General features: G+C 45.1%; 3 protein-coding genes across 6 annotated transcripts; all 3 read right to left on the minus strand.

The window, feature by feature from the left end:
- Positions 1-89: 89 nt before the first annotated feature.
- Positions 90-1,133, minus strand: LOC111065480 (probable maleylacetoacetate isomerase 1). The gene is made up of 3 exons (XM_022353685.2): positions 738-1,133; positions 348-678; positions 90-290 (listed from the first exon to the last, which is right to left on the minus strand). Exons 1-3 carry the CDS (start codon positions 1,045-1,047, stop codon positions 161-163), a joined length of 771 nt encoding a protein of 256 aa, XP_022209377.2. The 5' UTR covers positions 1,048-1,133; the 3' UTR covers positions 90-160.
- A 1,065-nt stretch (positions 1,134-2,198) lies between these two features.
- Positions 2,199-5,528, minus strand: LOC111065675 (probable maleylacetoacetate isomerase 2). Of its 3 annotated transcripts, none has more exons than XM_022353981.2 (4): positions 5,114-5,528; positions 3,216-3,393; positions 2,828-3,158; positions 2,199-2,774 (listed from the first exon to the last, which is right to left on the minus strand). In XM_022353981.2, exons 1-4 carry the CDS (start codon positions 5,135-5,137, stop codon positions 2,645-2,647), a joined length of 663 nt encoding a protein of 220 aa, XP_022209673.1. In that variant the 5' UTR covers positions 5,138-5,528; the 3' UTR covers positions 2,199-2,644. The 3 variants fall into 3 exon arrangements, with proteins under 3 accessions (XP_022209673.1, XP_022209674.1, XP_022209672.1); XM_022353982.2 differs by lacking the exon at positions 5,114-5,528 and adding an exon at positions 3,846-3,987; XM_022353980.2 differs by lacking the exon at positions 5,114-5,528 and having other exon boundaries at positions 3,216-3,485.
- A 1,557-nt stretch (positions 5,529-7,085) lies between these two features.
- LOC111065572 (26S proteasome non-ATPase regulatory subunit 1) lies at positions 7,086-10,683 on the minus strand. 2 transcript variants are annotated; one of them, XM_022353806.2, is made up of 4 exons: positions 10,597-10,683; positions 9,527-10,508; positions 8,158-9,465; positions 7,086-8,092 (listed from the first exon to the last, which is right to left on the minus strand). In XM_022353806.2, exons 2-4 carry the CDS (start codon positions 10,470-10,472, stop codon positions 7,242-7,244), a joined length of 3,105 nt encoding a protein of 1,034 aa, XP_022209498.2. In that variant the 5' UTR covers positions 10,473-10,508; positions 10,597-10,683; the 3' UTR covers positions 7,086-7,241. The 2 variants fall into 2 exon arrangements, with proteins under 2 accessions (XP_022209498.2, XP_022209499.2); XM_022353807.2 differs by having other exon boundaries at positions 9,527-10,503; positions 10,597-10,652.
- Positions 10,684-11,850: the final 1,167 nt, after the last annotated feature.

An 11,850-nucleotide genomic window follows, 5' to 3' on the forward strand; every position in this document is an offset into this window, starting at 1 on the left:
ATTACACATTTAAGAACGATTATATGAAAATGACGAAACTAATAAAAATTAAATTATAAATTAAACTGCAGTTTTTCTTTCTTTATGTTTAAACAAATATTTAATATAAATGCGAATAGAATGTTATTTTTCAAGGATATTCCTTATATGTAGTTATTTCCTATTTGCCAGCAAATTTTGGTGGACAGTCGGGCTGTTGATGAGGATGGGAGCTTTTGAAGGCTGGTAAACTTTGTAGCTCATGATCCAAGCGAACGATGTTCGGGTATGGGGTCAATTCCACTTTGTATCTGGCAGAGAGAAATACTCGTATAAAGCAGTGATTGCAGCAATGATTGATTACATACCTTCGGGCATTGAAAACTTGCGGCACGAGGCATACATCCGCCATGGATAGCTCATCGCCCACACAATACTTCCCAGCGGATCCGGCGAGCACTCGATCTAGACCCTTAAAGCCTCGAGCTATCCAATGCTGTGCCCACACAAGGCTTTGCTCCTTGCCCACATGCTCCAGGACCAAGCGATTCTGCAGGGGCTGAATGGCCGAGCAAATGAGCTCTACGATTTCCCGCACCTTGGCTCGTTTAATGACATCCTGTGGCAGCAATGGGATCTCAGGACGTGTCTCCTCCAGGTAGTGCATAATGGCTACCGAGTCGCACAACGAGTGTCCGTCTGTAGATATTTCCAAATTACACCTTTTCCAATATATATTTTATATTTTTAATACTAACCTATTTGAAGCGATGGAACTGTCTGCATGGGATTCACTTCACGATACTTGTCGGTATAGGCATGATCTTCGCCGGTCTGGACTAAATTGATTGCTTGGATTTCATAGGGGATATTTTTGAGGGTCAGTGCAATGCGAACACGCCAGGAGCACGAACTTGTCCAAAAGGCGTAGAGTTTGGGTTGTGGTCCATCAGTAGCCGGTGTCGACATTTTAAGCACAGAGCTGGAAGACATACTAGCACTAAACGGTGGTCTAAAGATTTGAGTACACTGCTGTCCCTGGGGGGCCAATAATCTCAGTGCTGCCATTGCACTTATCTTATCTGTTTTTATGCCTGATACAATTGATCTCTAATCGCTTGTTAACTTGTTTTCATTGATTATGAGCTTTCAGGGAATAACTGCTATCGATAGATCGATTGAAGATTTCGTTGGTATGTTTTTGGAACCAAGTATCGGTTTTGAGAATGTAGTATGGATGTAAATTTTCGTGTGCATTTTTTTAATAAATAAATTGAAATAAATATGCACGGACATATTTATATATTAAAATCCATATCGAGAAAAATCAACTACTATTATTACATCTTGTGCTATTCTATAATGCTAATGATCCAATGCTTCAATGATCCCATCCATAAGCAAAAATTTGCAAAGCCATCAGTAACTTATTGCTTTGGCTTAGTTTAGTTTGAAGTTTATTTATTAATAGTATATGGAACTGTTACAATATTTCGGAAATTATGAATATTAGTTTGTTTGTTTTGTTGGTTTTCAATTTGGTTTGCTTTTGGTTTGGTATGCGAAAATGCGCAGCTCTTTTTATATAAGTATTTTATGTATGTATATTTGTATGATGTGACTAATGTCCTTCGTCCTTCGGCTCGTGCATTGTACCGTTATGCAGGAGTACTTGGCATTGGCAGGCTTACAGCTACTCGTACATATGTAGGTAGGTTTGTGAACAGATTCTCACGCTCCAGTTTACATCGACTTTCTATTAAAAATACAGTGCACTTAATTTGTTGGCTTTGTCATTCGTCTATGTGCATTGAGTTGAGTTGAGAGAAATACTTGGGGTTAGTTATGCAGTTGCGGATCCACTTGGAGCCATAAAATAGTTGACCCAACACTGATCGATCGATTGACCTGTGCTGTGTGTATAGTTCTCGTATATTACTTATGATTTATTCGATTTAACATATAGTTTGTCTGTTGGTATAGTTTACTTAATTCTTGACTGAAGTTTTGTACTTTGTGAACGTTTTGTCTAGCGTATGCCCAACTTTGACATGAAGTACTTATACATACGTATAATATATATCTTTATATCTTCGATAGTATTCATATTTTGTTTTTGCTTTTCATTTTAGATCCCTGAATTTAATTTTGCTTTTCGTCATGAGTGTTCCTTGAATTTGTTAAGTTTTTTTTAGCCTAAATAAAATGCATAAAAATAAGTTACATTTAATTTGTAAGTATGTATGTATATGAGTTCATCTTTTAGATCATGTTCACATTGACAAACTAAGAGAAATTATGGAATTTATTACTCTTTTTTGTTTTGTTTTGTTTTTGTTTCGTTCTCTCTTAAGAATTTTGGAATTTTTAAAGTTGTTGAATTTCATGTTGGAATTTCGTTATGTTATCGATAGTATTTTTATGCATATTTTATGCATATTTCAAATGCTGTTAGCAAATTTTTAAATCACATCCGACTGTTTATGCTTAATGGAATCCCCGCCAGCTCTCCTCGGCACCTCCCTCCTCCGTTTCCTGTCCATGTTCCTGCTCACTGATCAGATTTCTGTTGTGTAGTTTGTCTTGAGGTGTTCTGTTTGTTTCGTTCACGAACTGCAATTCACTTTTTCGTTTTACGGCGCTTTGCAGTTGTCGTCGGAAAATTCTATTTATTGGGCAGCTCCGGCGGACAGTCCGGTTGATTCGAGGGGTGGGCTGCCCGGAAAGCCGGATTGCTCTCCAGCTCACGATCGATGCGCAGAATGATGGGATACGGACGCAAATCCACATGGAATCTGAGTACAAATGGGTTAAGCATCTCTGTTAATCTTTCACTGGATAGTCTCACCTTCGGGCGTTGAACACCTGCGGTACGAGGCAGCAGTCAGCCATCGAGATCTCATCCCCCACACAGTACTTTCCGGCAGAGGTGGAGAGGGCTTTCTCCACCGCCCTGAAGCCACGTGTTATCCAGTGCTGGGCCCACTCCTTCTTCTTCTCCTCGCCCACGTGTATCAGGACAATCAGGTTCTGCAGCGGCTGGATGCCCGAGCAAATGATTTCAACGATCTCGCGCACCTTGGCCCGCTTGTGGACATCCTGTGGCAGTAGAGGGCGCTGGGGACGCGTCTCCTCGAGGTAGTGCATAATGGCCACCGATTCGATGAGGGTGTGTCCATCTAGGGGGTGTGTCCATTGGGAAGTAGTATAAAGTGGCAAACTTTAGGAGTACTCACCAATCTGTAGGGCCGGAACCTGCTCCATGGGATTGACCTCGCGATACTCGTTGCAGTGCTGCTCTCCTCCGGACTTGATCAGGCTGATCGGCTTGATGTCGTAGGGTATCTCCTTGAGATTCATCGCAATGCGCACGCGCCAGGAGCACGAGCTGCGCCAATACGAGTAGAGTATTGGCTGTGCGTCGGAGGAGGAAACATTGGCATTAGTAGACATTTTGTCACAAAAACTTCTTTTCGGTTGCTGTGCCGGACGCCGACTGGCCGACCCAGCCCCACAAATTCTATTACGAAATCTACATATATAATAATTTACACACAGAGCCCAGAGCAGAAAAGAACAGAACAGGTTGCCACTGATAACGAGTTGGATGGGACAGGGGGGCACAGCACAAACAGCACAAACAGCACAAACGGCACAAACAGCACAACTATTTTCAATATTATCCATCTAGTCAAACTGGTTTAATCATTTGCATTAAATGCCATTCGGCGCTATTAATGCCTTTGTTTACTCAATGATTAGGCTGCGGAATTAAATCTGAACGAGATCTACTTCCAGTTAAACACTTATCGATTTGCAGGCACAGTATATTAAAGTTTTCTCTTTTTTCGCATAGGTATACCCACATGATTCATCGTATTGTAAGCGGCGAAATGCTGCAGACAGGAGCAACGCTAGAGACAGACTGATGGGGCAACAAAAGCACAGCCACAGTACAGCAAACAGCCAGAGCACGGGCCGGCGCGACGCGACGAGGCACGGCACACAGCACACAGCACAGAGTCAAGTTCGTCTTGCACCAAAAATAGCACCCGACAACAGCTGCAGAGCAACAGTGAACTCCGAATGACGAACACGCTCTGCTGTGCTGTGCTGAGTACAGAACAGAACAGTGAAAAGCGGCAATGGCCGCGGACGAGGACGAGCCCTAAAATGATATACACACAGCGCGGCCGGATGGCTCTGCTTTTGCTGCTACTGGCCAATCAACCCAACAGAGCCTATCGACGTGGCCTACCCTACACCCATCCACCCACCCACTCACACAACATGATTGTGTGTTTGTGTGTGTGTACACGGAAAGCATAATAAGTTCCCTAAAAGTTCAATGAACCCATGAGAAAGTAAAGCCGAAAGCGTCGGACAGCGGCAGCAGCAGTCAAATCGCGAGAGACAGCCAGCAGTAGTGGCAGTAGCCCACAGAGTAGGCCGGGCCCGAACCGAGGCCGGCACCGAGTCCCGAAGTATGTCGCACCCCAAGGTCGGATAGGGGCATTAACCTTAATCAAGTTGACGTTGTCGTTGTCCTGGTCCTTGTCCTCGTCCAACGATACGAACCGAAGCCAGGCGAGGCGAAAGCCAGCGGCGGCAGAAACGCGCCAAGGACACCAAGGGGACCCCTGGCTCAAGAGGAAGCACAAGCAGCAGCAGCAGCACGAGAGGATATTTGGCTCAGAAGTTTCGTTGAGCAGCATTGTCCGTCCGCCCATCTGGCGTTTGTCCGTGGAGAGGGTGTGCTTTTAGGGGTTGGTTTTGCCGAGTGCCCGCCATTCGTGGAGTCCGGAGTTTGAGTTAAAAGCCTCGCCCCTGGGTTGTCGAGTCCTCGCAGAAAGTAATCCATGTTGTGCCTGCACACAGCCATGTTATCCGCCTGGCAACCCTGCGCGGCGAAACTTTTGCAGTGTGTACGCGAGGGAGCTGTGCAATTCTGAAAGTCTGCGCATGCTCGATCCGAACACAAAATCAAGGTATGAGCAAACCCCCCTTCCCCTGTACCGACTGAAGTCAGAGATTGCCAATGTCGCCCGCATGGGGTATGAGTGACAATTCGTGGTAATGGATTTCTCTGCCAAACAAGGCGCCAATGACGCTGGGAACTCCGATTTGCGCTTACCTTGGCTATGGCCGATAGGGACATAGCGTTGTGGTGATACTTTGAGTAGTTAATTTTGAAGCCGTTCAGTGCCAATGCACAACCAGGTGGACGAGTAAAAATGTTTCTGTGATCCGAGCCGGTTCACTAAAAGCGGCTTAAACCACCACAAAAATTACAAAAGTTTACTGTTTCGCTTTCGCGCTCGGCAGATCGGGTCCGATCGGATCTAGAGCAGGCCGCGTTTTACTAAACTAAACACCATCCACTAAATTCTTCGGAATTATGCAAATTTTGTTTTGGCAAACTTCTGTTGTTGTTTGCAGCCGCCGAAATGAAATGCACTCAAAGTCTCGAGAACTGGAGAACCGCTGCGGAGGGGAGAACAGAACGCTAAGCGACAGCACACACAGCTAAAGCGACAGGATATGCCAGGACGCAGGACGCAACTGAACGACGGAGCACACTGAACTAAATAAACGAGTGCGAAAGCGAAAGCAAAAGGAAACGCAATCCCAAAGAGGACCATGATAAACTCCAGCAACAAAACACGATTTCTGTGTGTGCGAAAAGGAAGGGTGGGAGGGAGGGCGAGAGCGCATCGAAAAAGGAGAAAGATATGAACGAGCTTTTGCCGAAAGCTTTCATTCACAATAGCAGGTCTCTGACATAATACCAGGACCAGCACTCTGGTCATTCCGAATATTTATTTATTCTGAGAAAACTTGACAAACAATAAAAGGATAAAGAATATAAAGCTTAGACGGAGAATTCTGCACTCATATCAATTAAAAACTTCCTATATCACCACACCTTATAGGGTGATTTTATTGTGAAAAGCAGATCAAATAACTGTATGCAATTTGCTAAAAGAAAAGAACTTATTTCTCTTAATTCCAATGATTTCCCACATTTAAAGGATACTGTTATAGCATTTGTTGATAATAACTAGGATTCAAATGCAAAATATAAATGAAAATAATTTGAATATACTGCCAGCCCGCCAAATCGAAATTAAAATATTTCAGCCCCATTAGCTGTGCTCTTCCATTGCATGGTTTCGTTTATGGTTGCTGCTGCGTATTGCTGTTGCCTCGCACCAAGTTCGAATTTTCGAACAAGACTGTGAGTCAGCTGTTCGCCGTTCATTTTATACCCGTAATCAAAAAAGAGTTAAGGGGTATATTAGATTTGTGGTAAAAGTGGATGTGTGTAACGCAGAGATGGAAACGTTTCCGACCCCATAAAGTATATATATTCTTGATCAGCATCAATAGCCGAGTCGATAGAGCCATGTCTGTCTGTCCGTCTGTCCGTCCGCCCGTCCGTCTTGTTTGACGCCTGGATCTCAGAGACTATAAAAGCTAGAGGAACCAAATTTGGTTTCCAGACTCATGTGATATCACACTGCTACAAGTGTATTTCAAAATTTCGCCCCGCCCCCACAAAGGATGAAAATCTGAGGCAGGCACATTTTTAAAGATACGATAAAACTAAAAACGCATTATCGTGAAAATCCCCATATCTACCAGACTTCCGAATCTGAATCAGATCGGATCATAATTATAGCCAGAATGAAGAAATTAATTTTCAGTTGCTTCCCCTGCCCCCTCCTGCCAACGACCTGCAATTCATTTTCCTTCTCGCTCGCACACTCTGCCGTGTTCAGTGCGCGAGCAACCTCTAGCGGAGGAAATGTAGAATCTAAATGGAACATGTACAATCTACATGTTAGATGTAGAATATACATAGTATATGTAGATGTAGATAGCAGATGTAGCAAAAAAATTTAAAATTAAATTTTTTTTTTTTAATTCTAAAATTCTAAAAAGTCATATGCTCAAAAATGTAAATACTGACTGAGTACGGGTATAAGCAGAGTCGCGTCTTTAGAAGCGACTCACACGTTCCTTCTCGTTTTGTCCTAAAAATTTGCGCCTAATCATTATATTAAGTTTATGATCCAAAAACCATATAAAGCAAGTTTTTTACATCATAGACGATGAAACTTTTATTGTATTATAATTAGGGATTAGCATTAAATCGGCATATGCAATTGTTTTGTGTCTAGTGCAGATATCGTGACACGTATGCCCAAACTGAAAAATCTGAACAAATTTACTTAGATAATGACGAACAACATGCCCATTTAGTCTTCAATGTATTCGAAGGGCTCTGGGGGCTCGGGCTCCTTCTCCTCATCGTTCATTGGACCGAAGGCGGCCACGGGCTCGACGAGTTCCTGTTCCTCAACCTTGCCGCTGTGCTGGAATACAATGATGCCGCCAATGGTGACTTCCTTCAGGGGCTCGTAGGTCTGGTTGTCGATGACGCTCAGGACCTTCAACTGTTGACGCAGGACACGTGCGGGGTTCTGGAGGATTTCGAAATTCGGTTCCGGCTCTTTCTTTTCCTTCTTCTCCTCCTTCTTGTCCTTCTCTTTGTCAGCGCTAGCGCTAGCGCTTGTGCCGGCCGCCTCTTTGTCCTTTTCCTTCTCATCCTCCTTCTTCTTTTCCTTCTCCTTCTCGTCCTTCTTCTTGGGCTTCTCCTCCGCTGGCTTTTCATCGGACTTGGCCGACGGCTCGGCCTTCTCATCCTCCTTCTTGGCTGGAGTCGCACCCTCCTTGCTGTCCTCATCGACGTCCATTTTCTCGTCTTCCTTCTTGTCGGCATTCTCGCGACGCTTCTGTCTGGCGGCAATCGAGAGCACTGCCGTGGCCACCTTCTCGCGCTCCTCGCTCTTCTTCTCCTCCAGCGGGGCAGGGTAGGCATACAGCGATGGCTTGGCAGCCGACTTGTACTCCATTTTGGGCATCTTCAGGTCTGAATTCAGACCAATCACACAGGTCGGCGTGAAGGCCAGCGAGAGAGTGTGAGCCAGGGGGAACCAGTACCAGTACTGAGTGAAGGCCAGCATTCCGACGACAGCCTGCAGATTGGTGTGTCCGGTGCGTGATTGCAGCGAGAGCGTGGCGTTTCGTCCGCCAGCATCAATGATACCTAGCAATAAAGAGAGGCCGATTGAAGTTTATTGTTTTACAATCCCACCAAAGGGGAGAACTCACCTTGTGCCAAGATGGCGCCGTATTTGGCCATGACATCCTCGTGCTTGTTGCTAATGACCTCCGCATACAGCTGCCGGAAGAAGGTGGTCTTGGGGCAGCTCTGGTCCGTGTGCTGTATCAGGATCATGGCCGAGGCAATCAATGCTCCCTGGCGCACAAAGTTCACGGGATCAAACTTGACCATCGGCTCCAGCAGAGCAATGGCTTCGCGCAGCCCAGTGCCGGCGCAAGCAATGCCCAGGGCCATCGCTGCTCCGTAGCGCACGTGCGGATTGTAGGACTCGGCAAGCAGACTGACCACCGAAGGACACTGTTCCGGTGTGCGGAAGAGTATGAAGCCAATGGCGGTGACAGCAGCACGTCGAACATCGTCGTTCACATCGGAGACGGCCACGTGCAGGAGTTTGCGTATGGCTTTGTTGCTGCCGGTTCCGTTGTATGCCATGGCCAGGGTGTACATGCCAGAGCGACGCAGGACGGGATCCTTGTCGGTGGACAGACTGGTAACGAGGGGATCGGCCTCCTCAAGGCGAGAGAACATGGTCAACGATATGCCGACAGCCAGACCCCGAAGGATCTTCTCGTGCTGCGTTTCCTGGGCATACGACACCATATCCTCGATGGCCTGTGCGTTCTTCGAGCCCAGCATAACCATGCCCATTGCAATGCCCGCCGCCTCGCCAGTAACAGCATCATCCTGATACAAATTGAACTTCAACTGCTCGTACAGATCCTGTCGGTGGGTACCCATGCCGGCCAGACCGAGGCCCAGACAACCGCCGTGACGCACATTCTCGTTCTGGGCATCCTTCAGCTGCTGCAACAAGTAGTCAATAATGTTGGCTCCGTGATTGGCATGTATGAGGCCCAGAGCATAGAGAGCACCACCCTCAGAGTAGCCAGAACTGGGACCCGCCTCCTTGGGCAAGTAGCTTTGCATCAGCGCCAGCGAATCCTTTTCGTGTCCACGATGTATGACACCCAATGAGGCGGTGGCCGTTAATTTGGCCCAGTTTGTCGCCCTCGCCAACCAATCCAAGTTGTCGCGCAGGAATTGATCGGAGGTGGTGCCGCTGTGCATGAAGGCATTGGCGATGACCGTGGCCGTGTGGCAAATGGACACGCGCACAGCCTCCTTGGTGCCGCGCAGCACCTGCAAATCGGCATGATTACTGCGGATGAGGAACTGCAGTTGCAGATCAATGGAGATCTCGCCGGAGAGAATGGAGATCAGCTTCTCAATATTTTTCTGATGCAGTTTCTCCACTTCGTTCAAAGAATCGATTGTGCGTTCGACCTTGGGCTCAGCTGGAATCCAAAACCATTGAATTTATTCAACCGAAATGTTAGTAATCAGTCTAAGACGTACCTTCTTTTTCTTCCGTAATATCTTCGTCCGGTTTGGCTTTATCTTCGTCAGACTTGGCCGCTGCATCGCCAGAGCTGGTCCCCTGCGGCTTGAACGTGCTGGGCAGGGCTGTGGGAATCGGTGCTGTATCCTTGAGAGCCTGCAGTACGTTGCCCAGAAACTCTTGGGTGGCCGACTCGTACAGATCGAAGGCAATCTGATAGGCCATCAGATTGTTTGTCTCCACAGCGGAACGTGTCAGAGTGTCTAGCATCTCTGCCACGGCCAGCGGATCCTCGAGGAATATTAAGCACTGGCACATGTTTACATAGTCGGGCACGCCCAGGTCCTTGTAAAGGCCGACCAAACAGCGCAGTACTTCGTTGCGGAAGCCGCGATTCTGTATCAGCGACATTGTTACATTGTAGGCATAGGCCAGCATGCCGCGTACATCGTCCGACTTCATGATGGCCACCGTGAAGATGTCCATGCGGCGGGTCTCCAGCGCAATACCCAGAGCCTGCCTGAACTGGTTGTCGTCCAGGCAGCGCTGGATCATGCGATTAACAATGCCTTCGAGGCGCTCATCTACAGCGGTGGCCTCCTTGGGGTTTTCAATGAACTGTACGCGTTGGGCAATGTAGAAATCAATGCACTTGGCAATGATTGTCTCCGTGTATTCGTTCCGCGCATTCACATCGAAAAGATCGCCAGCGCCCAGCGCATAAGTGAGGGCATCCTCGAATGATCCCAAGTGATAGAATACCTTGGAGGCAACCATGCCAGCCAATTTGTTTTCCGGGAATCCTCTGTCCTCATGGAGCATCTCAATCTTCTCTATGGACTCGGATATTTCCGGCCAAAACTCGTCCACAATGTTGTCCAGCTTCTTCAGCGCAAATACCTTAAGATCTGGCATCGGTTCATCGAGTAGGGATATTATCCCCGCGGCGGATGTAAGACTCATTTTTGTGCTTCCTTTTTTTCCAGCTAAATATCTGTTCTATAAAAATGTAATTGACATATATCAAATTTAGGCACCAAATTTCTCTAAAAGTAATGTAAATTAAGTTCTTTTCTTGCGTACTAACCAAAAATTTGCACTTTTTTTAGAATAATTTTTCTTTATGCCGAGAAATGCTAAATCACTGGTAGTGGTGTCAAACCATCGAGGGCACTATCGATAGTATCGATATTTTACTGATGGCCTCTACTATCGACGGTTTTGAGACTATCATGATAGTATCGAGCTACAGTCGTTGCGCTTTTGATATGTTTTGATTGGCTGCTATAAAATACGAAGACAAATTTGTAAAAAAATCGACAGGTGGCTTCTGATTTTTACAATGGACAAGTTCCTAAAAGGTTTCAATGGTTTTTTAATAATTATTTCTGCCCGATACTATCACGATAGTATCGATGGTTTTTTCAAAACATTCGACATTGATATTCCTCGATATTGATATTCCGTTTAATATTACCAGCTATCTGGTTCTCTCAGCCCTAAACAAATAATTTTATCCGATAGATACATATATTTCTTAAGAGATTGTCAAGTTTTCAGAAGTCCTTTTTATTGGATTATTTACATATTAAGGTTCAAACAAAAACAGCATAAAACGAATTTGTCGTCGTTTTGTGGCGTTGCCAGACTCATGCAATTCGTAGTTGCTGCGGGCTGCCATACCGTGATATTTTGTGATATGAAAATCGTCAATTTTGATATTCAGTTTAATATTACTAGATAGTTGGCCCTCTCAGCCGTAAACAAATAATTTTATCCGATAGATACATAAATTTTGTTCAGGATTGGTTAGTTTTTAGAACTCTTTCTCATTGGATTGTTTACATAATAAGGTTCAAACAAAAGCGGCCAAAGTATAAAGCGTAAATTTTGACTAATTGTGACGTCCGTGTTGCTGGTCAACCAAGTTTCTTCTATGCGTATGTACTTTTGTATACCTTATTTCTTTTAATTGATGTTAAATGCTTTGTTCCAAGCTCCATTGAAACATTATTTATTTTTATCCTAGATTGACATGTTTTTTACATATTAATGCATAAGTTTTGTTTTATATATATACATTTATTCCGGTTCTGATACCTATTATTGGTACCCGTGAGCTACAAAATTTCGTTGATGTCTTTAAAAAAGAGACAGACTAGTTTCGGCATTAATTGGAGCCTGAAAATTCAAACAATATCTCAAGTCCATAATATCTATTTTCCTAAGGTATTCAGACTTGTTGCTCATTCCGTGCTAAAGTTTCACAACATTGCTGACGCAACAATGAATCTTTATTCCATACGCGTTCCCGTAAGATACATTTGATTTTGTATGGGAA

This window comes from Drosophila obscura, unplaced genomic scaffold (assembly GCF_018151105.1).
Source record: "Drosophila obscura isolate BZ-5 IFL unplaced genomic scaffold, ASM1815110v1 contig_192, whole genome shotgun sequence".
NCBI classification, from domain to species: Eukaryota; Metazoa; Arthropoda; class Insecta; order Diptera; family Drosophilidae; genus Drosophila; species Drosophila obscura.